The sequence below is a fragment of the Fundulus heteroclitus genome, chromosome 3 (genome assembly GCF_011125445.2).
Source record: "Fundulus heteroclitus isolate FHET01 chromosome 3, MU-UCD_Fhet_4.1, whole genome shotgun sequence".
NCBI classification, from domain to species: domain Eukaryota; kingdom Metazoa; phylum Chordata; class Actinopteri; order Cyprinodontiformes; family Fundulidae; genus Fundulus; species Fundulus heteroclitus.
This window is the reverse complement of record NC_046363.1, coordinates 8,467,760-8,495,488: the sequence shown is the minus strand read 5'-3', so window position 1 is coordinate 8,495,488 and position 27,729 is coordinate 8,467,760. Positions and strand designations below refer to the sequence as shown.

General features: G+C 41.1%; 1 protein-coding gene across 1 annotated transcript in view; it reads left to right on the top strand.

Moving 5' to 3' along the window:
- Nucleotides 1-27,729, top strand: part of me1 (malic enzyme 1, NADP(+)-dependent, cytosolic) — a 96,256-nt gene that overhangs the window by 13,719 nt on the left and 54,808 nt on the right. The window contains exons 2-3 of the mRNA XM_012872954.3: nucleotides 23,239-23,372; nucleotides 26,384-26,533. Of these exons, the coding sequence (XP_012728408.2) occupies nucleotides 23,239-23,372; nucleotides 26,384-26,533 (284 nt within the window). The remainder of the gene's footprint in view (nucleotides 1-23,238; nucleotides 23,373-26,383; nucleotides 26,534-27,729) is intronic.

The window sequence follows — 27,729 nt, the reverse complement described above, 5'->3', positions numbered from 1 at the left end:
AAGTGATGCCATAATTATTGCTGCAATACAGTCTGTGTAGAGAAAATTGATCATGGTTTTCTCCCGTTACATTTGGCCTAGGTGGGAGTTTCAAATTAACAAAATAAGACTGTTAGCACATTTGGATGGTAAGTAAGAAATGCGTGGGATGCTGCGTTGACGTTCATATAGTTATTAATGTGAAAGCTTTTTTTCTTTTCTCCAGGGCGGGGTTTTTTTTCTCCTTTGGTGGTGACAAGAAGGCATCTAAAAGCTGAAGCACCACTGGGCAAAGCTGCACATTTGGATCTTGAGCTTCAGAGATCACTGATTGCCTTGGACCCTTTCCCAGCAGCACTCAGGCTCCTAAGGGACCCCAACTGCACGGGATGAAAAGGGCTGCCTCAAGGGATCTGTGCCTCCTCCACCCACTTTAAGGCTGCCCTCCCTAAGTCAACAGCAGTTTGGTTTTCAAGGCTGTTTGACCAACAAGCGTGTCTGTGCATTCACAACTTGACACCTCTTGATTTAGGGAGCCCTGCGTCGGCATATTTCCCAGAGACGAGGTCGTTAGGAAGGTCCAGTGGTCTTCTTTAGAAGTCAGCGTTGCTAAGGTGGAGGTCATGACTCTCGGAGTGAGAAGTGAATGGGGGCCCAGTCAGCCAGCCTTTTTAGAAAAGACACTTCAAGCTGGTGAAGTGAGATGAATTGACACAGAAAACTCTATTTTCCTGATCTTTGTGTCTTTTATTACTTCATGTTTAATTTTGTGATTGAAGTTTTAAGAAAATGATTTAAACAAGGCCTACATCAGATGAAATACATTGATTAAGTTGATTCAGTTAATGATAGTTTTAGTCAATGCTGTACAGTAGATTATATCTCTATACCTAATATGAGGAAATTATGACTGGTATTGCACTCAAGAAATGTAAATATGCGGATTGATTAAATGGTCTTCATGACATGGATTATCAGCCGTTAAAAAAGTACAGACTCAGGCTAAAACCGCTGTAGAATTAAATTCTGTGAGATATTAGCGTTATTAAGGATTACAACAAACTCCCGCAACAAAGAAGAAAAACAACTTGGCTGTTGTAAAGTTGTGTATGTAAGCCAAAGTTTGTATATTTTAAATTAATATGGGAGTAGTTTTTGAATCATTAAGGCTGGCATTTGTATTAACAAAGCATTATAAAAAGCAACAGTCACATTTGGTCCTCAGAATTTAAGAAATGAGAGTGTACATGCAGGCCTTAGACAACGGATTTGTCAGTAGTATTCATTACAAAAAGCTGAGTCAGGCTGCAAGGTCCTGAGAAGAGAAGGCCGGAAGCTGATGTTTGCTGTTTCTCTTCCTCCTGACAGAAAGGGATGTATTTAAATGGCTTTATTATGACGGCAATCCTCTTGAATTGCATTATACCTGCCATTTTAGCAGAAAACAGATGGGTGGGGGGCATCTGACCGTTTCTGCAGGTTTGGACACAACAGGGAAAGTTGCTGTGCTGTGGCCTCACACTGAAAACAAACATATCCAGAACTGAGAGGATAGAAAGGCACACAAAAGGGCATTGTGTTCATTATCATACCCTTTCAAAGGTATTCATTCCCCTTGAGCCTTTTCACTTTTTTTAAAGCCTTATTGCCTTTTATTGTGACTTTATGTGGTGGACCATCCCAAAGAATGATTCTGAGAAAGTTTTACAAATAAAAACGTGAAATGTTTGCTATTTATTTCAATTCATCCCCTCTGAGTCAATATTTTTTTTGAACAACAAACGTTTATCTACCAGCTTTGCACATCTAGAGACTGAAATCTTAATGGCATTTCTTCCTAGGGATGTTTTCCCGAATTTGGTACTTTTATAGGCACCAACCGAATCCTGACGGTATTACCGGGTACCAATTTACATAAAATCACACGGTACCATGTTTTGGTACCTAAACACATCACTGTGACACTGAGGGAGTGTTGGTTCACTAATGTACTCATCTGAGTACTTCGCAGAATGCAGCTGTACTTCTTATATTGAACAAAGCGGTTTTTGACTAATTAGGTGACTTCCAACACCAATTACTTGGTCAGGATTTTATTTAGGGGTATCAAGAGTAAAAAAAAGTTGTATATCAATGCATGCAAAATTGCTCAGATTTCTACTTGTAAAACATTTTAGAAGCCATGTGCCATTTTCATTCCACTCGAAACATGAGCCGTGTTCGCCTATCACGAGAAATTTATGATTGCAAAGTGGCAAAATGTGATAAAGTTCAATAAGTATGAATCATTTTTTAAGATTCATACCTCAACTAGCTCCTATGTAAATGACCATCTGAAAAAATGAAGTGTCACTGTTGTAACATATCTGCTAAAGCAATTCTCGAAGGTGAACATTTGCTGAGCTTGTGGGCTTAGCTTTGAATTATTGTGCACTTGTAAACTAGACAAACATTTCCTATTCTATGCAATAAGAATGATTAACAGCCTTGTGTGGCCCACACATTCCGGCAGCTTTTCCCAAGTCTTTTATGGATGATATACAAACAGCGAATATAAAGAATAGGGAAGGGCCACAAATCCTAACCGTACTGTAGCAAACATTTAACAACGCCTGCTGTGAGGGTCACATAAAGGAGAAAGGTGAGATGAGAAGTTCTTATCAATGAGACGAGAGTGAAACCTGTGAGGCAGAGACCTTTTAAAGTTACTCTCATAGTACAATAAGATAGAAAGTTTCTGTACTTGTTGTTTTCCTTCAGGAAGAGTAGAAGGGCTTCACCTGGAGAACAGAATAATCACTGTGTTGCTGCCATGAGCTCTCTGTCTCCTCTTATCTCCTGTTTGTTGAGACTGTCAGTCTAACTTCCATCTGTTTCCATTTGCATTCACTGAAATGTTATCAAAGCCTATGTCAAACCTAACTGGGCTTGGCCAAGCCCTGCACATTCTCTAAAACTTTCCCTCCAGCAACTGTGTCTCTGTCAGGGCTGCATGTTCTAACTGTGTGTCGGATCAATTGCTCCCCCTTGTCTTTTAAATGATCACAAATCACAGATTTTACTGAGGGGTGAGGCAGCTCATCCCTCACATTTCAGAGTTTTTGTTTTTCCACCAGCAAGCAGCAAAGATTCTTTTACTTCTCATGATGGTCTCAGCAGGACGAGTCGAGACTAGTGAGAGGGAGCTGTTTATTGTGTGGCGAGCTGGTCAATGAGTGTAACACAGTTTACTGAAGAGATAATAAGCATTTAGCAATGGTACATTGACAGGAGATTTGTTTATTGGTTAAGGCTGGGTTAAATCAATGGGGTCTGGCTTGTCATTCTGCTAAAGAAATGTCAGGAAATGATTTAACCTGTAACAAGTCAATCCCCCTGCAGCTTAAGTGGTCATAGAAATGACATACGGGTGCAGCCTTTAAAGTTTTCGTGCCATGGGATCAGTTGAGCTTATTAAAGATCAGCTAAACAAAAAAAAATATTTAAATCTGTATATGAAGCTATGCCAAGAGCTAAGTGCAAATTAAACCTAAAGCTAATTGTAATAGCCTGTTTGCTTTCCATTGGTCAGTTCCTGACCAATGTTCATCTTTATTGTGGAAGTCTTATCATGACGTTGATTTATCATAAAAACGGTAAATTCCAATCTTTGATGTGTGTGAAGCTGTTTTGTCAGATTGGACATTTACCATTATCTCCACTGTTGGTTCCATGAGAGCCCATCTGTTCCGTGTAGTCGTGGTCCGTTGTTTCCGCTACCGGGGGCGGTCGCGGGGGTGGCGCTTCAGTAGGGAGCCCAGACGTCCTTCCCCATCCACTTAGGCCAGCTCTCAGGAGGATCCCAGGCGTTACCATGCCACGGTAACATTCCCTCCCGTTGTCCTGGGTCTCACTGGGGATTCCGTGGACTGCCCAACCTCACCAGGAGGCGTCCAGGAGGCATCCTGACCAGATGCCCGAGCCACCTCAACTGGCTCCTCTCGACGTGGAGGAGCAGCGGCTCTACTCTGAGTCCTCCCCGGATGACTGAGCTCCTCACCCTATCTCTAAGGGAGAGCCCAGACACACTACAGAGAAAACTCATTTCAGCCGCTTGTATCCGGGATCTCGTTCTTTCGGTCACGACCCAAAGCTTGTGACCATAGATGAGGGTAGGAACGTAGATCGACCGGTAAATTGAGAGCTTCGCCTTTTGGCTCAGCTCTCTCTTCACCACAACGGATCGGTACAGCGCCCGCTTCACAGCAGACGCTGCACCAATCCGCCTGTCGATCTCCCGCTCCATCTTCCCCTCATTCGTGAACAAGACCCCAAGATACTTGAACTCCTCCACTAGGGGCAGGACATCCTCCCCAACCCGAGGAGGATGTCTTCCATGAGAGCAACAATACATATTGATGAATTCATTAATGTGGTCAAATGCAGTTATAATACATTTAAGTGCTAAAACACTTCTTTATTTAACTAGGGTCCTGGAGAAGCCAGTTACGGAATTTGTATTTTTTTTTTTCAAGCCTTTGTATTTTTAGGGCTTTGACTGCAGGCACCTACAGTCACAGTCATATAGTCACCCAAAAACACTACAAAGAAGTTGTAGATACTCTTATCATTGCTTTTATCATTATAAGAATATATACCAACGATTTTAATACCAACAATTTTAATATCACATCTCTAGTATTAAGGTGTCCTTTCCATGAGAGATGGAGTAGGACGGACTGATAAGCGTGGGGCTTTGTTGGCATTAAAGGAGTTGCTGCTCTGGTATGTGAGATCAGTGAGATGTTTAAAGCTTGAGATATTGTTTTATAACCTAACTGCTTTAAATTTCTCTGCAGCTTAACCTCTGTCCTGTTCTGTATTTATAGAGATTAAATTACACACGGGAGTATTTACTTACTAGGGTACTTCAAAGGGCAAAGGGGGCTGAATTTAAAAAGCATGCCTCACTTTTTAGTCTTCTGGGTAAAGAATGTTGAGAACAAACTACTTTGACTTGGAGTCACATAAAATCTCAATAAAACACTTTGTTTATGAGGTGATGAAATCAGAAAAAAAAAGTTACTTTTGCATAGCGTGGTTCATCTTCTCATTGGGATTATTATTGTATAAAACATTCCAGCTGCTCTATCAGGACCTTGTTTATGAAGGTCTTTATCTACTGTTCCACTTCACTTAGTACTATCAAAACACGGTGCTGACATTTCATTGACAGGGCGGCTATTAAGAGTGTGTAAGACTATAAACATTTTGCTTTCACAAGTCTCCTCTAACAGTCGTATCAGTCTGTTGCATTGAGGGGGTAGAAATCGATGTTAATCTTTTTATTATCTAGAATCAAGTGTCCCCTTTATTACTTACTACCATGGACAAAGCTACAGTCATACACCAAGGCCAAATAGCTGAGGAAGTATCAAATTCATACAAAATGTGGTAATTTTTTTTTTCAAGCATCATTTTTGTTCCCATCAAATGGAAGGTTAAAATGGTCTTAATTAACATGTCTTTTTAACAAAATAACCAATGACCTAAGGCCTTATCCTTCAAATACAACAAATATATGCTTTTTACATACAAATTTAAAGTCCTGCTAGAAACCATGTGTGACATGGTGTTGAGACGCACGTTAGATCCCGTATCTGTGAGGGTACGTGGGAGCTGCTATGCAAACACCGCAGGATGTCCTTGTTTCAGGACGAATAGCTTTCTGATACTGCGGCTGTTTCCACTTGGTTGACGGTGTCTGAGGAATTTCTATAGTGTAGGATGTCTGCTGGGGTTGTTTTTGAGACGGGGTGTTCAGTGAAGCTTCCTCAAAACGTGTGGGGCCAACATGTAGCTGGTTCAAGTCTACCATGAAACCTGCTCAATTAGCCTTTTTGGAACGGAGGAACAGCTTCCTTTCAATTGGACGGTTTGAATGACAGACATTGATCCTGAGCTTTAGACCTCCCATGGTAGATTTATCCCACCATTCAGTGCAACGGCTATGTTGGGCACTCTTTGATGTGTCCTTTCTAAAACTGAAGATGGATGGTAAGGGAGGGTAGCTTTGAATGAAGAGGACCAGTCTTTCTTGGGATGCTGGAGCAAGTTAAAGGGGACGGGTCATTAGCTTCAGTATGAGGGTCATTATTTGTGTTGGAATAGAACCAGCCCAGCTCTCTCCACCATATGAATTCATGGCCGTTATGTGTAGTAGTTCAAACAGAGGGGGAGCATGAACGCTCACTTACACACACTAGCGTGAAAGAATGCATTCATTTTAACTCTCTTCCCTTTTTTTCCCTCTTTCCCTTCTTTTGACACACACTCAACCACTCATTCTAATGTAAAATAGACGAGAGCGCATGAGAACGTGCTACATGTTACCAAACTGTGTTGGTCAGCTGCCCTCATTCTGCAAAGGAAACCTCTGGAGTCTTGCCACTGAGGCGTGAACACCTGTTTTCAGCTCATACCTTTAATCTCTGTGTGGGTTTCTCGATCAAATGGGTTCCAGTGGCAAACTGGACTAGTGCTTGCTTAGCGCTCTTTTTCTACCACAGAAAGCACTGACTTTGGTATTAAAAAAACTGGTGGTGTCTCGGCACCACGTATTTGGAAGGATCCACATTTGTCAGCATTTGTGGTTGAGGTAATGAAGAACGAGAACCAATCAAGAAATTGTGTGCACCTTTTTTTGAAACTGGTGACATTTCCTTGTGATTTGCCTAATTTAAGTCAAAACGCAGTAGTATAACCATCAACAGTATGAAAAGGTTGGATTTCCACAGTAATGACATAACTTGGCTGTTTGTTTTCACGTGTCTCTGAATATGCAGTAGATTACCAAAATAGTTGGGTGATCTTCAAATCATTGATTCCTGGTGTTCCAAATAACTTTCATGACCACAGGGGCATAAAAGTAAGCACCTAGGCATGCAGACTGCTTCCACAGCTTCGGTTTAGACTGACCAACAGGGGCTTCGACTGCTGTGTGGTCCAATTAGAATTTACCCGGCTGAACCATATTTACGAGCTACCTGCAAATCAGTGAATGTGCCTAACCATCACTGGGGAAACTAATTTGCGTCTAAATTAGATCATTCTTCTGGCTGGCTGGTATTGGTTCAATTTGTGTAGTCTACCCTATTTAGTTTAAGGATTGTGGACATTAATGCAACTCACTTTTGGAGTGTATGCAGCTTTATTTACTACAGCAGCAAATAACCTTTCTTTAAAGTTTCATTATCGACTAAATTACCGCTGGATTTCACTTAAGTCACTGTTGCGCATGAATGCATGCAAAACGACCATATAATGAGTGTTAGATGTTAGAGGAACTTGGAACCTGAAGATTCTGCTTTTTACTAAATTAACCTGAAAAGAGAACAACACACTCTGGTTTCATTAGGGAGCGCCATAATGAGAGGAAAACACCCATACTGTCATGTTTCTATTCAAACTTTAGCTTCTTGATACATAAAAAAGCCGCATATATATATGAGTGACTCTCATGTTTTGTTGTTTTTTTTTTTGTGTGAGGCTCTGTTTAAACCCACTGTGCACACTCTTATCTATAGCTCTGTGGGAATCGGTTCTTGATAGTTATATCCTTTTCCCTTGCTTAAAATGTGAGAAAATCGCCTTCCTTTTCACTTTTCATGTAACAATGTAAGTTGAAGGCTTGTACCCTTACAATCAAAAAACTCTATGCTGAGCCTGCTGCAGACAAGGATTCTCCAAGTGGGTTCGTAGGTCAGGCAGACAAATTAAACTGCGGACTTCTAGCCTTTCTCTACGGCATTTGACAAATATTGTCAAAATTAATAACAGAGGGAGTGATTTTGTCAGCTGTTGCTCTTAAAAAAAAAGTTGTGATTTTGTTAAAGAACTCATACCCTGTAGTCCTTTGAAAGCATCAATATTTTAAAGTAATTTAGCTTTGTGACAACTACAGCTGGAGAACAGAGGAATACATATTCTTGCAATTACTGCGTCATTGCCCAATCTGGATGCTAGCTTTTGAATGCAGTCAATCTCACTAGTTTGTGTTTTGCTTAGCATGCACATTTGGAGTGCTGTTGCCACGTAGAGGCTGGAACTGGCCATTAAACATGTAAAATAACAACCTTGTGTGGAAATGTAATAATTCAGGTTGTCCCAGCAGAAACACTGAGTTGGGAAGAAGAAGCTCATTGTCTGTGTAAATGTTGTATAGGATTTTGGCTGCGTAGGAAATATTCACTGTAGTTGTTTGACAGCTGTTTGAACACGCCTAGCTGGACCTATTAGCGTTGCTGACTAAGCGTTTAGAACTGGTCGCCACACAAATACAACATATCCATTTTAGATCGACTCATACCTGCTTTGCCCTTTCTTCTCTTTCTCTCCTTTCATGCTTGCTGCCCTTCTCCATCGCGGCATCTTTTTTGGATCCGATCCTATCCTCTAATCCCGGTCGCTATAACTGCAGGATAAATCTGTCATTCCACTGGAATATTCCCCCCTTTACCCGCAGCAGCTGTTTTTACAGTGTCTAGACGCACATGCCGGTATTAATAAAACAAGAGGTGGGCACGGTATGCTGCTGGACAATGAGAGTATCCTGGTGTGCAGCTCTTCTACTGATGCAGGATTAAAAACACTCACTATTTCAGATTTTTTTCCCCTGATTTGGGGGTTTAGGGCAGCTTTATGTCCGCTTTGTGTGTGTGTGTGTGTGTGTGTGTGTGTGTGTTAGTGAAACATCAGAGTGTACCTGTGTGTATGCTGTCTGCATGAATAAGCACATGGCTGCTTGCTGTTATAAGGATTGTGTTGATCTCGACATAATCATCATCATATTTGTGGTGTGTGTGTGAGTGTGTTTATAGAAACACACACACAGGCAGTGATAGAAGCACAGAGGCCTATGACTCAGTCTTTCCCCCAGCTGTTAGCCAGAGTCTATCCTAGTGCGGGTCACCGACGGCCAAGCCAGTGAACTCATCAGGAGGTTTCCTGTGATAGCAAGCTTCTAATTCAGTTTCTGTTGACTCTAAGTATTTACCCGTCTCCCGCATGTGCTGCGGTTTCCAAACGGACTTGCTTTGCACGTCTGGGGCTCGTATCGTGTTCAGGGTAAGGAGCAGGGAGGTTTGCACGGACATGTCTGAACCCTCAAGGCCAGGAACCTCTCTGCTTTCAAGCCAAGCCCAGATCCCTGTCTACATGTTTGTATCTTTTCTTTTGGATTTAATTAACGTTCTGTCTAACTGGTTGTCGGGACTAATATGATTAACCGAGGTGCTACAGTAAGACTAGGCTGCAGGACCGGCTGTAACAATCTGAAAAAAAAAAAAAACAGCGTAGACTGGAGAGAACACGTGGCAATAATGGTGGGGTAGAATGAATAATGCTGATGTTGGTGTTTATGAGAAGAACCTCAGGAGTCTGCTGTTCCCTGTTTGGTCAGCTGCAGAGGGGCTTCTGGTTTTTGAGGAACGTTGACGTCACCAGAAGAAATGAAGGTGTATCAAGAGAATGGTTGAACACAAACACTTTTTGACTTTTTCCTCACAGTCCTTCTAAATTCTGTGTTAAGGCTTTGTTCTGCCCTTTTCAGCCTTTTTTTAAATACAGCATTTTGGACTGGAAATCCTTCAAGGAGTGCTTCTTTGTGACTGCCAGAACAAACATTTCCTGCTACTCTCTGTGCAAGCATTGATAGCACAGGAAAATACTAAATATCGCTATTTATTCACTCACTCTAGCACAGTCAAGTAAATCTCACATTACATTAGGGAGATAAAGTGGAAAAGCCCCTAATAGTCCAGGAAAAGGCTCAAGATAAGTGAATTTGTTCTATGTTTTGCTATTTAGGCTGTGTTTCCATCTGGTTTCTTTAGTTTGTTTGCAAATATTCGCTCCATTAGACATTTAATCTTATCATGATGTCAAGCCTCGTTTTCCAGTCCCAAACGTATACAGCCTAAAAGCTTTGTTGCTAAATTTAGCTGATTTAGTTTAGTAATTTGTCAGTCTTCCTTCTTTGTAATATGCACTGTCCTGGGAGCTTGGATAGGCAGTATGGTGTGTCAGGTTACCTTATGGCATTGGATGTAGTCTTGTTAACTATATACAATACTTGGCATGATGGCTCATATGAAATTTGGGCAAAGAAAAGGACCACAACAGTTCTAAACACAAAAGCATGACAAGGGAAGACAAAAAGGAGAAATACACCCTTTCATTAGGCAAAGAAATGGGAAGAATAACTCCCATCAAAACCGGAAGGAGGTCCACTTGGTGTAAGGAGACAGATCCACAGCAGCCAAACACGTCATTCACTACAAGGTGGACAAGGGTCACTGCCAGATGAGCACCTGCAGATTGTCTCCTCACACAGTATCACAGACACCATACAAGCAGAGACTGAGGAAGCAACCCCACCCAGATGTCAATAAGGCAACCGTTTACCTGCATCATGTTGAGCTTCACAGATCATGCATCAGGATTTATTGAGTGGTGGGCAGTACTAAACTGCACACAACTGACTGTCTTATAGATCCCTGTGGAGTTCAAAGACGTGTTAGCCCATCCAGAACATCCTGTGTCCGATATACTGTGTCCTGTGAGGAACTTTAGTACTGGACAAGATGTAAACGTGGTAATTTTAGACCTACTTGTGGTGTGTTTATCTGGCTTCAGTTGAAATGCTGTGTTCAGATAACCATCGCCATAGACTTCTGGTTCAAGTGCAACATGTTGTACAACAAGTCATATTGTGTAGAATCTAAGTCCTCCCTCTTTTGAAGTGCCAGTGCTTTTTCTCGAAACAGAGGAGTGCTGTCTGGCCACACACAAAGTTCTGCCCGGTCACATCTCAGTGCCAAGCACTTTAGCCCTCTCTCCCTGTCCACTGCATGAAGGCTTTTGTCTCAATGTCTGTTCTGAAACTGCAGCTGAGAGTGAGAACCAATGGGGAATGGCCCTCTGGTCACATTAGTCTCACTTTCAGTCGGGTGGCTTCTCCAGGAGCAAACGGATAATTCTTCGGTTTTGGAGAATGAGAAACCACATGTCTCTTGTGGCTCTTGTCTTATCTGGCAAACTCAAAAGCTAAATTAGTCGTAGCTTTGCACAGAACTACATCATGCTGGTGTTTCTCTGAAATTTGCAAGAGTTCAAGCATCTTGGCCTGAGCTTACTTTTTTTTATTTTGTCAGCGGATTGACAAAATTGACTGTACGGACCACAGATATTTAGTCTCATAGTGAAACCACAAGCCTTGATTTCGTTGCAAGGAGAGAAAACCAAAACTGCTCAGGGAAGAGAGCTCTCTGCTCTACTGTCCCGTGTGATGTGTCCCTGCTCGTCCCACGAAAAATGTGCACAGTCTGGAGCAAATCTAGGGCAGATTTTAACACGCAACAGATTTGTTAAAGGGTGGAGTGGTTGCCACATAAATGCAACAAATCCAAACCAGAGAGAATTAAAACATGGTCATGCTGACAAGAAATAAAGAAGGGTTACTCTAGTAAGGGGAATTTAGGTGTGGATCACAGAAAATCAGCAAGAGTCGTCCAGAAGAGTCACTGTTTGGAGTCATTTGTACAAGAAATTTACTCCTTTCTGTTGTTGTCTTAATGACAGTGTCCTACAGTATTTTTTACACTTTGTCATTACATGCACTTGTTATAATGTATTTAACTGAGAATTTATGGCACTGATTAATGCAGGATAACACATAATTGTGAACTGGAGGGAATAGTATATGTGGTTTTCAGTTTTCTTTTATAAGTAAAAATCTAAACGGTGGGCTGTATATTTGTGTTCATGCCCCCTGAGTCAATTCTCTGTTGAACCGCCTTTTGCTTGCAGCTATAAGTCTTTTGTCCAGTGTCTCTACCAGCTTTACACATCAAAAGACTAAAACATTGGCAAATTCTTCCTGGTAAAATAGTTCAAACTCAGCCAGATTGTATGGACCGCATTCTCTCTTTTTTTTTTTTAGATTTTTGCGGCTCTGGCGGATCACTTTTATTCACAGTAGACTGACAGGAAGGGGGTGGAAGAAGGGGAGAGACATGCGGCAAAGGACCACAGGTCAGATTCAAACCCGGGTCAACTGCGTCGAGGACTAAGGACCTCCAAACATGGTCACGCTACCCGCTATGCCACCAGCGCGCCCTGGACTGCATTCTTAAACGTCACTTATCAAGTCCTGGCACAGATTCTCATTTGGATTTAAGTCTGGGCTTTAACTAGGCCATTTCATCAGTATGCTTTGATGTAAACCATTCCACTGTGGCTCTTGCTTCATCTTCCCATCAAGTCCCATCAACTTCCCTGGCCCCACTGAAAGAAAAGATTCCCCACATCCTAATGTGGCCGCCGCTAAGGGGATGGTGGGGTGTCCTTTAACACGTCTCTGATGCCTTCACAGGGTAGCTAGACTTAAGGTCAGTTTATGCTTGATCCACATATGTTCCATGCGGAAATGAGATGTGCGGACACAACATCTGCAGCATTTATGCTCTGTGCGTTTTTTTTCCTCAGAAGTAGCACTATTTTTCCTAGGCTCTAGAGGGCAGTGTTGTGCTCCTACGCTAAGCGTACTACACCCCACTACACATAATGGTAGAAAACACTGTTGTTTCCAACATTTTAAAGCCTCTTCCTTTCTTCAAAGGGTGATGGCAATTTCTGTCCAGGAATTGTTAACAGTTTGTTGATCACGGTGATCTTTATGGGCCCAATTATAAAGGTATCTATATTTAAGAACCTCCACCAGAAGGAGCTCTTGGTCGTCCTCCATGTTTTTCCAAACTGGACTATCCAAGTAGTTAGAAACTTTCCTAGCTGTACGGAGCGGAAACTTTAGGCCGCGTGTAGGGATGTGGAAGCCAAAATTACATAATACGGCTGTGTGGACCTCATGGACATGTCAAGCATAAACCAGGCTTTATACAGGAGTCCCCTGTTTACTAATGATGTGGCTACTGAAGGCAATTGGTTGCGCAGTATTTTTTTTTTGGGGGGGGGGGGGGGGTGGTTCATGATAAAGGGGTCTGATTACAAATGCATGCCAAATTTGTTGGCTATCTGTTTGTAATATAAAGTCTGTAGTCCATCTTTTCATAGCACTTCATAAACATGTACATTTTTGCATTGATCTATTACATAAGATCACACTAGAAAATACATGATGGAGAATGCTACAAGGTGCTGTAAACACTTACCGTGATGAAGGTTAAAGCTTTGAAGCTTTTGGGTCAGTCATGCCCTCGACCCCAACACATAAACAGCTAGTCTTTAGATGTCTATTTTCATCTTTCGAATAAAAGTTAAACTACATGTCTGCTAAAAGCAACCTCTCATTTCAGTGCAAGACTTCTGAATTTCACGTCTCGTGTGCGTAATTCGTCACTGCATAATTTTCTGAATTCCATCAGACTCATTCCACACTTTTCTCACAGAAAGTGAAAAATGATATGCGATATCATGGGAGCGCAGTGTGGGAGAAGATTTCAGAGCTGTGTTTTTACAGCGATAAGAGGCTCTCTCCTCTGGTGGCATTAAGGAATTTCTGTAAAGTAGGGAGTGGTCCTACTGTCAGCCTACTTACAAGCTCGCTGTTAGGACGGGGCAGTGTGTGGTTGTGGTACGGGGGGAAATTAAAAGGCTAGGGCAGCAGAATGTTTGAGTTTCAAAACCTTTGCACTGAAAAGTTAAGTGAAAACCCACGCTTTGAACTCCCTGGGAAGGACAGAAAGCCCCTTTATCAGTTTGAGAGAGCCTGCACTTTCATCTGTCTCATTTAGCCATCTGGGAAACTAGTTGGCTGTTTCCTCTCCCCGCCAAACGGTCTTGGGGTGGGCATGGCAGCAGCTCGAGGTTAAGGGCTGGCACTGCCCAGTGGGTGGATTACAGGTTTAGTTGTGACTTCGGCTTCTGGGACGTGGAGCTGCGGGCATCGCAAGTGTTGGCACAGGGTGCGGCCACTTTAGATGTGGTCGGGGCCATGTGGAAGCTTTCTAGGGTTTCTTCCACCCAGCACAGTGTGGAACTCCCAGTGGGAGAGAGAGAGCAGGCTGGTATGCAGTTGGAGACCCGCGTTCAGACAAACAAACTCAGGGATGTTTATGTGTACACACCAGTGTGTGTGTGTGTACATTTTCCTGAAGTGTGGCACTGGACATGTGGTGCAGTAAATGTGTTTGTCACCAAACTTTGGTTTTGTTTAACAAAACGCAAACAATAAATCAAATGAAAATGAAATGGCGTTTTGTATTATTCCTCATAGTTTTGGTCTGACGCCTGATTTAGGTTAGCATTTTCCATTTGTACGGATATTTAGCAGAATTCAGAAGCTACTCAAGCCGTACACAGTGCCTAACTGAGAGGCAATTAACTTTTGTGGGCTGGATCCCTGCCTGTAAATATGCTAATTGTCAGACCGTCTCATCTTTTCAATGGGAAAGTAAACATTTCCCCTCATCTAATTTGCAGGACCATTCCTCTGCCTTGTACTTGGGAACGTCCGTCTTGCTTTTTCTCATGGAACAACATACCAGACTGACTGAATTCTTGAAGGAAGTTCATGTCCGCTTGGACAAAGTATAATTCAGCATTTTTTTTTTTTTTTTTTTTTTTAGATTCTTGATAGGTCTGTTTATCTTTCAAATATTTCTTTTCACATGCAAACTATAAGGCCTTTCTTCGGCAAATATTTAACCCGAACGTACTGTACAAGAGTCCACACCCAGGCCCAAACGGTGCCTGGTCATGTGTTCCCCGTTTTTATCCTTAATCAAATAGCCCAACATTTTCTTGTGTGAATTCCCAAACGCTCTGACTTTAATTTGACAGAATAATGTCATTTTGGCCAGACACTTTGGGTGGTTTCCTCTCAGTGTGGAAAACTATCAGGTGCGTTAGTAATTTTCTTAATAAGGTAACGTTTACTTTCATGGTCTTTCTCTCTGAAGGTCTGTGTCATTCAGTCCATTGCTACCATATTTATTCACCATCACTTCTTATAGAATAATATGATTCACAAAAAGGTAGCATACACTTTTTTTTCGGACCACTTTACTGGAATACCCAAAATGAAATGTAATAATAAATGCAGCCGTTAGAAGCAGGTTTAGGTTGTAAAATCATAACCTAAAATTTGTGTCTCTCATAGAGCACAGATCAGTCCATCATCTGCTGAATGGAAGGAGTGTAGCAAAACTGCAAACCCACTGAAACATGGCCGTCCACCTAAACGTACCCATGGTAGAGGCTCATGGCATCGCTGGAGGAGCTGCAGAAATCCGCAGCTTAAGTGGGAGAATCTGTCATCAGGACAGCCAACAGTTGCTCACTCCACAAATCTGGCCTTAACTAAAAGAGTGGGTAAGAAGAAATCTATCGGTGAAAGAAAGTTCAAAGCCATGCCGGGGACAATTAAAACATGTAGAAGAAGAGTGCGGGTCAGCCGAAATCGAAATTTCATTTCTTGGCCCGTTTAGGGAGAACTTCTGATTTTTAATTGTGCCGAGGTACATCCAAAACAACCATAGAGATGAAAAAAAAAAAATACAGAACAAAGACACTTTATGTCAATCAGGATAGCAGAAGTAAACTGAGACAGTAGAATCAAAGATTTCAGTTTAAGGCATGTATGGCAGCGTATTTCAGATGTGAGGTGTGACATCAGGGGCAAACCTTGCCCTGATTGTGAACAAGTCAAATACTAATGCTCCAGGAGAGCGGATCTGATTAGAGGTAGGTTTTGTAAAGTACATTTAAAAAAGCGCTGACCTCTGCTTACACACACAGCAGCGAAAACTTATTTTTTATTTGATGATGTGTACAGGGGATGTGTCCCATAGCTGTCGTCAGTAATGAATCTTAAAGCGGAATGATAAATGGCATCAGGGGGTGTGAGGGTGGAGTATCCCGCTGTGTAATCAACATAAATAACATCACCATAGCCCAGAAAGAGAGAAAAACTGCTGTTAGGAGTGTTTTGCGTGTGAAAGGTAGGGAAAAAAATATTTTTTTTCCTAAAAAGAAAATCAAATTTCTGTTTTTAATTTTATATAAAAAAAAAATCAAATCAGTGAGTTTTAAAATCACATTTTCATCAACCCACATGCCCAAATGTTTATACTCTGTCACACCCTCCGTCAGTGTTGTCAGCTGAAATGACTTCTAAATGTTTCTAATGTAAAACATTGCTGTAAGCTGTGCGGCATTAAGTCCCCAATTCAATAACAGACTTCTAAGATGTCGACGTTAAAGACGATGCTTAAGGATGCCCCAAGATACCTTGTTGAAACCTATTAAACAACAAATTTAAATAGAATCTGTTTGATTAATATAGTCATTTTAAATGCGATTTTGTTCTAATTTTAATCCTCTGTAGTCAAGAGAAGCATTAGAGGAAGGTTTCTAGCAGTTTGAAAGAAACCAGACTCTTTAAACCGAACTGGAACTGCAGTTGAACTATTTCATTTTTCCATAAACATTAAAGTCTCTCTGGGATGATCCTTTTCTTTTTTTCTCACCAAAACACAGCTTCAGACTGCACTCATGCTTACAAATTTGGGGTTTTTCAGTTTGAGTCATTTGGTTTTCTTGAACCGATGACTAAATTCCATTTCTGCGACCTTATTAACCCGCCTGCGCGTGGCGACATGTCCACCATGTTAAAATCCCACGTCCGAATGGCTGGAGAACAGTAAAAAGTCAGAGAAATAGAGATGTATATAGAACAGTGTCCACTTATTGCAGTTGTGCTTGTGTGCAAATCCGTCGTGATGAGGGAGAGTATTTTTATTCTTCTACTTCTTGAAGGAAGTTCATGTCTGCTTGGACAAAGTATAATCCTGCATTTGAAAAGTTCCAGATTTGTGTGTTTCTTTTTTTGTTCCCGTGTCCATAAGCAGCTCTACATCGTGTTATAAACCTACAAAGCCGACTGGAAGGGTGGATTTGAATATATCTCAGCTAATGAAAGGCCGCTCTCTTTTAGATGACCATGGTAAACTCGGTTTGCCTTGTGTATTTTAAGGCCCTTTTCTCCTGGCCAGCTGCTGCAGCGAGCAGAGCAGAGCAGTGGCGAACCAGCTGCCGTTCCATCCACTCCAGCCTGATGTGAACAGCTGGCTCGCTGGGAAATAGGAAATGTTTTTTGATAATGGAAGAAGGTTGTAATTCAGAGCTGCCTCTGTCTATTTGAGGTCCCTTAAGTACAGACTGCATCGCGCCTCATGTAACACACAGATCTAGACGTGTACTTCATTTTCTCAAACAACTGGTGTTTTTTTTTTTTTTTGTCAGTTATAGATCCAGTACTGTCAGCTAAATAACTAAGACTGGGTATGTGAACTGACATTTACACAGTGTTGGTTTTTGTAATTGCATACAATTATTCCTGCTAGTATGTCCTGCAGACAGTAAAAAAGCACATAATCCAATTATTTCAGATGTGCTGCCAAAGGGAAATTGCTTGTTATTGTGTCTTTGCATCTCCCTTTTACTTTCATGAATCATTTAGATAAAATCTTTAATAAACAACTTTGTAGATGTTTTTTTTTCTTACAGCCTAATAAGATTTGAGAGGAAGAAATATTTGCTGGCTGCAACAGAATTTGCCAGGTTTCTTTTTCTTTCTTTCTTTTTTTTTTACTTATTTGACAATAATTGCTTTTCTACTTCTCTTAGGCATAACGTTTAATCAGAAATGTTTTAACATAACCAGACATGGCAAAGGTGCCAGCAGCTTTGAAAGGCTGTAAACATTAAGCTTCTCAGGAAGTTTTGTATGTCAGTGCCATCAGCGGATTTCAGAAAAAAATAAAGGTTTGGGAAAAAGTCTGTCTCGCTGTGTCTGCGTGTTATGTGTAATCTGTGTGCATTCTGAGCAGGTGTCTCTCATCAGAACTGTCATTATGGTAACCCATAATGACAATAAAGATTCTTGCTTCTTATTCGTGAAACACGGTAGTGGCAATATCATGCTGTGGGGATGCTATTTTCTTTAGCAGGGAAAGGGCTTTTGGTCAGAGTTGATGGGGAATACGGATGAAGTCAAATACAAAACAGTTCTGGAAGAAAGGAGAGGGAGCAAAAGACTTGAGACTGGGGTGGAGGTTCGCCTGCAGTTGGAGCTACTATAGAATGGTTTACACCAAAATATGTTCATGTTTTCATATGGCCTAGTCAAAGTCGAGACCTAAATCCGGTTTAGAATCTCGGGCGTACTTGAAAGTTGCTTTTCACAGATGCTCTCCATCCAGTCCGACTGAGCTTGAGCTGTTTCACAAATTAATGGAGCAACATTTGCTAAACTGGTAAAGACAAACCCTAAAGTTTCAAATTTCAGATCTTTTAGTTTGTAAAAAAGGTTTGTTGTTGTAACATGTCAAAATGATAATAAATACTATGGCAAATCATTGTTTGCTGCACTGATCAAAATTATTTTCACAAAAAGTGACCAAATTATGCTTCTGTGTTGCCATTGCCTTCAAACACTCAAAAATGTGCTTTTAAGTACAAAAAAATCAAATTATTGTTTTCTATCCATTATCTGTACCCACTTAGACACCAGTCCATCACTAGTCAACGCAGAAAAGAAAAAAGAACAAACCCGTGACAGACAACCATGCACACACTCATACCCAAGGACAATTTAGAGAGACTAGTTACCCTTGCAGTCATGTTTTGGGGGAAACCCGAGAGAACCAACACATGCAGAGAGAGAAGATGCAAACTCCATGCAGGAAGACCCAAAGCCAGTATTTTAACCCAGGTCCTTGTTGCTGCAGGGCAAATGTGCTACCAAATTATAATTAATGTATTCTTTTTTATGATTAAAAAGGGAAGGGTAGTCAAGGAATCTGACAAATGTCTTAAACAGAAAACTCTAAATGCCAGAAGCCCATCCCCAAAACTTGTACCCTTTAACACATCAGTTATCTCCCTTCTGAGGGTTACTTTCCTCTGTAGAAGGTTTTACTAACTTTTAAATGCGAGCAGTACAGGTTTCCTTTGAAATAACATTCAAAGGTCTCAAGTTACAGTTACGAACCAGTAGGTGTGGAAGTTCCTGAAGTGTTTTCATCGAGATAAAAAGCTGTTGGGGGTCAGAGGACGTTAGTCCGGGTCTTGTGCGTGCGCTTTGTTTATGAATCTGTGACTCTGAAGGCGGAGATCACACCAGACTGTAAGCAAGCAATGGGTCCTTGGAGCACAAGGCTGCAACAGGGCTGCTTCAAGCGTAAATAAGCCGGCGGGGCCAGAGAAGATGGGAGACAGCTACGTCCCTCATCACGTTGGAATGTTTTAACAGCAAAGGAGCTGAGCGTTTTCTTTTTCTGGAGCATTCCTTAGTTCACGGTTTAAACTGTGGATAATTATTGCAAGCTATTCTTTTAAACTGATTGCTTTGTGCGTAAGAAAAAAGATCTCTACTCTTTAAGCTTTACTGCTTCAAAATATTCAAAAGTAGCCAGTATTGGAAGAAATGGGTTGAAATCATTGTGGACAGCTCTACTGTAAGTCAAAGAAATATCAGCGATAAGTATAATATCACGCGGTTAGGGTTGTCAGGAGTCCAGTAAAGCAGACAAGTGCATGGCTCCGCTGATTGTGTTTATATATCAGAATTCCTTATCACGGCGGTAATCAAACAGCGCATACCACAGCTTTCCAGACCACGTTTTCCCATGTTCTGCTCAACATGTGTTTTTATCACTCACTAAAGCGCTCCTGTTTTTAAAGGGAGGGATCAAAAGGTTTGTGATTTAGAATCTGTCGCTCTTCCCCCTCGTTTCAATTTTCTCCTGGAGTGCTTTGGAAAAGTGTTTGCTTTTAGAAAGACTTCTTTTGTTTTTGATTTTCTTTCTGTCACACCTATAAGTCAAATCCTCGAGCGTACTTAAAAGTAAGACAAAGATAAGCCTGAGTAAATCCACAATAACAGTTTCCAGTTAACGATTTGATCTATCAAAGAAAAAAAGCTTTCCGAACCAACATGAGTAACCAAGACTGGCACAACTAGTTATTAGTCCCCTTGGGATAATTGGCACATAGTCTAAGACCTTGGCTGTGGAGGAATTTTGGCTCACTCGTCTTTGCAGAATTGTTTACATTCAGTCAAACTCGAGGGTTTTGGAGCACAAACAGCCTATTTAATGTCATAGCACAGATTCTCAATCGGATGAAAGTTCAAACTTTGACTGGGCTGCTCCAAAACCTTAATTTAGCTTTTTTGTGTCATTCAGACGTCGACTTCCTTGTGTGCTTTAGATCATTGACCTGCTGCGAGGGCAATTGAGCCTAAAGTCACAAACTGATTGTTGGACATTCTCACTCAGGAGCATCATACCGCCATGTTTGATTTTTCTTGTGATGTCCTATGTTTGAAATATGTTTGTTTTTTTAATGGCAGATATAACAGGACACAACCTTCACAGTTGTTTCATCAGTAAACATAACATTTTTTCACCAAAAAAAACCATAATGCTCACTAAATGTGAGCAGTGCCTCTGTTTTCTTTTTTTGCATGCAGTGGTTTAGACCTTTGAAGTCTCCCATTGAGGCCATTTTTGCTCACTCTCTCTCTATTTTTTTTTTTTTTTACTGTTGAGTCTTTAATTCTAATTTTAACAGAGGCATATGACGTCTATAGAGCTCTAAAGGTTCCCCAGTGACCTACAGGATGAGTCAACAGTGAGTAATTTTAGTTGTCTTTGTGTTTTCTCCATTTATGAATTAAGGCTCGCACAGTGGTTCTCTGAAGCCTTATAAATGGCTTTTTAACAGTTTCCAGACTGATAGGCGCCATTGCTTTTCTTTCACAGCTGTTCTTGAATGTCTTTAGGGCATTATGTGCTGCCCTTTAAAATCTTTTAGCCTGCTTCATGTTGTCAGACCGGTTCGACTGAAGTGATTTCTTGATCCTACAGCCAGTAATCAGAACTGGTAGTGGTTAGCGAAAATAAACTCAGCTTTAGGAATTAACAATTTGACATGGGGGGGGAGGATGATGGAGATTACTCTTTTGTGTTGGCCAGGTTGGTTTGAAAAGTTATTTTCCTCTTTTTAAATGAAATCATAATTTAAAGACTAGTGATTAGAGGATCTGAAATGTATAAATATGAGAAAAAACAAAAAAACATAAAGTCTGTGAACGAACAAAAATCTTTTGCAACACTATATTTATAATTTCCTGTCACATGTTGCCTTGTCAGCGCTTTGTGCATTAATATACAGCAATACCTGATATATTGACCTTATTTAGGCAACACTGATTAGAAAACAGAATTTAGTGCCACTTTTATATTACTAATAAGGTCTTCATTGTTTATTTTGATAGACTTCTGCACATTTGTGGCCATCATTGACCTGATCCCTGTCTGTAACCTACTCTGATTTTCTGTTGCTTTTTTTCTTTTTAAATATTGGTTTTTGAAAATGGAAGGAGCTCATGCACAGCAATACCTTATGTTTGTCATTTACCTTATTATCTCAGAAGCCAAATCCAGCAAGCCTCTCAGGAAAGCCCTAAAATGTGCCCCGAGGCTCCAGTTTCTAACTCTTAGACTTTAAGCCTTTTCGAAGGATCCATCGTATTTGGATTCATCGTAGAGGGAAAGAAAACGAATTATCCGACACTTTGTTTTTACGTTGTTAGCGTGCAGATTTTTGCAGAATCTAGACTGATAGCATCAAGGAAGTAAATCTCTTAGGGATAATCAGAGGCACGCCAAACTGTAGAAAACTTAAACTGTATGCACTTACATGTCAAACACTGAAGCAACACATCATTTTCATGGAACACAATACATCTGCTGAACCACTATTTAACCTGCCTTCCTGTAACTGCTGAATTAATCTGACTCAGGCTGTTCATCTTACTCAAGTATATGCCTCAAGTATATACAGGAGAATAAACATCCCGTGTTGTAAGACTGTTTAGCCGGTTCGTTCTCACCCTGCCTGCTAAGTAAATTTAACTCTTGCTTTGATAAAATGTAACCTTCTTCTTTTTCTTCCTCACGTTCCCTCTGAACAACCAACATGGGGATTTTTCTCATCCGCTTTTGAACTGACATACACAAACGTGTTCGTACACTACTAAATATGGCCAGTAGTCATTTTGAATAGATGGAAATGATGTGTGACTTTTTATTTCTTTCAGGAATTAAAGAAATGCAGGGCATCCCAATATTTCCAGCCTCTTTCAGTATACCAGTTAGATTCAGAAAACCTGGCTGAACCTTCCAGCTGTTGATCAGAAAAGCATGCAAAAGAGGCCCATGGATGAGCTGCAGAGATAATTAGCTCAGGTGGAATAATCTGTTCACAGGACAACTATTGGTCATACACGCCCCAAATCTGACTCAAATACAAGATTGGAAAGAAGAAAGCCATTTTTTTTGTTAATAAAATACCTAAGATGTCATGTTTGAAGACCAAGGCCTCCGTACATGGGACTCGTGCACGCTAACCACTGTGCACCCCTGTTTGAAGTTTACCTGAAGCCATGTAGCAAAGAAAGTGCTCTTGTAAGATGAGATCCATGTTGAATTATTGGGCCAACTTGCAAAATATTCGGTGTATTGAGGAAAACCAGCATTTCTTGTTACTCTGAGCGCTTCATCCCCACTGAAAAGCATGGTGGTAGCAGCGTTCTCTGTAGACGCTCTTCTTCAGGAGCGGCAAGGAAGCTGTTCAGAACTGATGGGCAGATAGATGGAGCTACATGCAGGTCAATCATGGTGTCTAGCAAGACTGGACCTGTTCCTCATCCAATCTGACGGAGCTGGAGCTATACTGGAAAGTTGACTGTGTAAAAAGATGCACAAAGCTGGCAAAGACACACCGCTAAAAGACTTGCAGCTGCAAATGCAGCAAAAAGGTGGTTCTACGACAGGGGGCTGAACACACGCCACACTTTGCAGATTTCTATTTGTAAACAGCATTGAAAACCATGTACCGATTACCTTCCCCTTCACAGTAATGCACTACTTTGTTTAGCCCTATCGCATACAATCTAAGTAAAACACGTTGAGGCATTGTGTAATGTGACAATAAAAAGTCCAATGGAGTAGTTGTATTTTTGCATGGCGTTTTTTTATCTGGGTGAACGCCACCACCAGAACAGATGATAGCCAACCGTTGCGTGTCCTCTTTTGTTCCAACCACAGACCATGGTGTGTGGATGACCTTCACACATCCCTGCATGTTGTAGTGTTGTCAGTAACGGTGGATGATGGGGATTTGTCCTTATAGGGAATGGCCTTCTCCTTGGAGGAGCGTCTCCAGCTGGGAATCCACGGCCTGGTGCCTCCTTGTTTCGTCAGCCAGGACGTCCAGCTGCTCAGGGTCCTCAAGAACTACGACATGAAAAGAGACGACCTGGACAGGTGAGAGGCATGCACACATACCAGCCAGGAAGTCAGGGGGTGTTTAAGGAGATTTCACGTTATCCTGTGGTAAGAGTTAAGCCTCACCTGATCGTCTGTTTGTGCAACCCGATCCTTCATGTGGAGCGTTTCCAAACACTGAAGGCAGATTAGCTATCAGCCCTCTGAGATCATTTGTCTTATCATACCTTCAATTTCCCTTCATGCTCCCTGATCTCCTTTCCACTGTTCCTCCATTTACTCCCTTTTTTTTCCCCCTATGTTTTTACAAAGTCCTCAGTGATGAAATAATAGCTTCCAATCCAACTTGCATGCTTCATAACCACTTGTAGCTGTAGGAGTTGCGCAATAGATGTTCCAAAATGCTAATCTTTCGGTTTGGGCTCTTTGAGCAACTGAAGTAATCAGAACATGTGCCTTTCCAGAACCCAACCCTCCATCATCAGTGGTATAAGCCACTCGTCCAAAATGGTATTATGCTGCGTTTTTTTTCCCCAGGGAGATTGGGCTCTGTATAAATCTAGAAAAGAATAATAATTTTCTCATTTCAAAGCATAGCAAAGATATGCAATCAACATCTAAAAACAGTGGTTCCCAGGCTTTATCGGTATCAGTGTCGCTGTCTCAGGGGTTTAGGAGTGTTCTAGTTTCTGGCTTTTTGCCTGGAGCTCGCTCTGTTGACAGACAGTATGCTTTCAAACTCTCAATCCTTCTTTGGCGCTGACTGCTAGATGCTGTCATTTATTTTGATGACTTTTCAAAGTTAAGGGCTATTCTATTTTCATCAGCCATCTCCCATTTTGTTGCATAGTGATCAAATATCTATGTACCAAACATCTAAATATCTTGCCACGAAATATCTATGAGTTTGTTTGATGGAGCGACCACACCATTATCAGGAGCGGTGGATTCCAAACTATGATAAAGCCATATGAATATAATCAGTGCAAAAATAAGCAACTGTAAAAAAGAAAAAAAAAAGGCCAACATGTCCTTATCCTACTGTTTTATAAGGCAGCGGGGTGTGCTGTGCATTTTCCTGTTTCCAAGGCATGATTAGCATTCACAACATTTTAACATTCCCCAGCACACTATTTAGCAATATCGCTCTGCTGCGATGTGTCAGAACTTGATGTGGTGATTTCAGCTGCATTCCAGCCACCCTGGAAGCTGGAAATTTTGTTTTGGAATGACGTCACCCCCAGCCTAACACAGTTCTAGTTGCAATTAAAGAAAAAAAAAACATGCAGGATTTGCTAATTGTTGCTCTCAGTTAAAACAAAACTATCTACAATTGACATTGTTATAAGGAAATCTGTGCGTTTTTCTGCATTTAATGCATTCAGCTACATTAGCAAGACGTTCACAACAGAGGTTGGACAGTACTACGGGGCTCGAAAGGGCATGTTTGCAATACGTTGTGGGATGTGGTCGCCATTTTGGGGGACTGATTTGAAAGGAATAGTTCAGATACCTTTTTAAAGTGAGGTTCTGTTAGAGGAATAGAAAGGGTTAATAGTTTTGTTTATCTAAAACGCTGCCCTGGAGGTGGATTTTGGCTGGATTGCTGCTGACCTGAATGCTGGCTCTTAGTTTCTCCCCTTGGCTGTGAGTCTCTCCGATGAAACCGCTTCAGGAGCTACTATTGTTCTTTTTCTGTCTCTGCTCTGTCTTCTCAAACCCCCGGTCGGTCGTAGCAGATGGCCATTCAATTTGGTTCTGCTGATGGTTTCTTCCTGTTAAAGGGGGAGTTTTCCTCTCCACTGTCGCCACATGCGTGCTCGGTAGGAAGGATTGCTGTAAAGTCAACGACACAATGTGGGCAAACGTCCACTGTGGCTCTACGCTCTTTCAGGAGGAGTGGATTCTGCAAGTTAAGGACTCGATGCAATCTCCTGGGTTTCCTAGGATGGAAAACCTTTGGCCGATCTGTCAGTATGATTTGATTGAATTTACTTTGTAAAGTGGCTTGAGATGACATGTTGTAAATTGGCGCCATGTAAGTAAACTGCTGCATCTCTCTAATTAGTATAAATCTAGACTAGTTGTCATTGGAGGCTGAGTCTGATTGAGCCCAAGACCAACGTGAACTTCCATTGTCCTAAAATAATTACATTGTTGTTCATGTAAACACCGTTTTATGAATCTCTAAACAGTCATCACTATGTTTCTGACAGTAGAAGTAATGTGCTGTAATAAACAAAAATGTTACAAAAAATGTATGCGAGTGCTTTTTTTCTTCAGTTCTGCAATGCTTTATTTTTCTGCTGAGCACTTAATCCAAGAGGAAATGTGTAGCGGGTTGTTTTCTCAGCATGTTTTACACCAAATCATTTGTGGCACATTACCTCCGACCTTCAGCAGTTTGCTTTGCTGTTTGTTTGTTCAGTTGACAGGCATGGAGCTGATAGTAACGGTGATTTGAAACTTCTTGGTCGTTGGCATCAGCATATGTTAATTCTAATGCAAATTTTTTATTCCCTTCATTTGTTTTTTTTCCTCAATGTATAACAAAAATAGATTTCCAGACAGCAACCGTCACCTCATTGTGTGTGGGTTCTGTGCAGCTGGTGGAGCCTAACCTAAAACAGACAAAGCCTTCAGGCGTTTTATCTTCTCAACAACAGGCACCTTGTGCTCGGAGTTTAATGGAAACCTCTGTGATTAGGGGCTCGAGCCCTTTCTGGCATACAGTGCTTAATGTGGGTCATATACATGCCTGTATTTCCATGCTCACTCTTTAGAACAAAGAGCTTGTGTCGACTCTCTGCAAGCCGACTTTCATCTTGTGTGTTTTTTCAGTCATTTGGAACCAAAGCAAAAATGCCTTTGCAAATAATCGGTCATCAGAAATCAGAATTTAGAGGGTTCAGGGCTTTCACTCAGTGTGTTGCTGTACAGTATTGATTGCACCCATATGGATGTCTTTAGTACTTTAGTTTAGCAGATGTCATCAATAAGATCCTGAGAGTGTGGGGGTTTGACAGATCATCATCTTCTGACTCTTGCAGATATGTGTTCCTGATGGGGCTCATGGACCGCAACGAGAAGCTCTTCTACCGACTTATAACGTCAGACGTGGAGAGGTTTATGCCCATCATTTACACTCCCACTGTGGGTCTGGCCTGCCAGCAGTATGGCCTCACCTTTAGAAGACCAAGGTAAGACATTCAAAACTGTATTTTTACGCGTCAACTCTTTGGCGGTCTATCAGGATATGCCTGGGTTTGCTGTTGTGGTATTATGTTTTCTCATAGTGCTATGGTTCAGTTTCATGTTTCCTGGTCTGTTTGTTTGTCTTGGTGTCTGATCTACCCTCTCAGCAGGTCATGCTTTTGTAATTATCACACATTTCCTGTAAGAGCGTAACGAGATCTTGTGGAACAAGAATCTCATGATATTAAAATGCCACTTTATGTCTCATCAGAGTGAGGCATGTCTTGCATACTGCTATCCAGTTGCGGTCAGCGTGTCTTTGGAGAAATAACTGAAAAATATTACTATTCCCCCTGTTGTATATCTTTTTCAGTCTCTTGTTTTGAGGTAAGAAGGGATTCTTGTTTTGACAGAGTTGGCTAATGAAAACTGATCATTAGACTGGCTGACAACACTCGGTTACCAAACCCTTGATAAAGGCTCCACAACTTTTAAATTGTTTGTAAGATAGCATTCTGGGTAGATAAAAGAGAGTGGCAAAATAGTTGGATGTAAACAGTGAGAAAGTGTGGCTGGCTAATCATCAGCTGCTAAAAAAGCTAAAGTTGACGTCCGGGTTGGAGTCAAAGTGCTAAACTGAAGGGCTATTTAACTTTTTTTTTTTACAATCAGACCAGACTGCATTTCTCTGATTCAAAATCCAAATTACAAAGACCGATCAAGCTTAAACTCAATAATTCTGCATTTTTGAGTTAGCACAAAATTAATGATAAAGTAATTCTTGTGAACCAAATACTCTGTACTATACTCCCAATTGTTGTATTTTATTCATTGTACATTATTTGTTTCCTGATTTCAATGCCACTTAAAATCTACTGTCATTGTTCATTTTTCTCCATGATCAGTAAAACAGTTATCTTGTGCAGAAGTATAATGACCATTAATACATTTTTTTCATGATTTTAATTTCTCCTCTACCTTATTGTAGCTGTTTTCAAAATATTAAAATTAAAAAGATATTTTGAAAATAAAGAGAAAAACACTGACAAATACTGTATTATTGTTCATTTCCACATGGGGGGGCACAACACACAGCATTTGTGCTCAGGGCCCCCAAATGGCTAGCACCGCCCCTGATCCTCCTGAGGCATTCGTGCAGCAGCAGGTTCCCTGTTGGATGCACTAATGCCAGCTGAGTCTG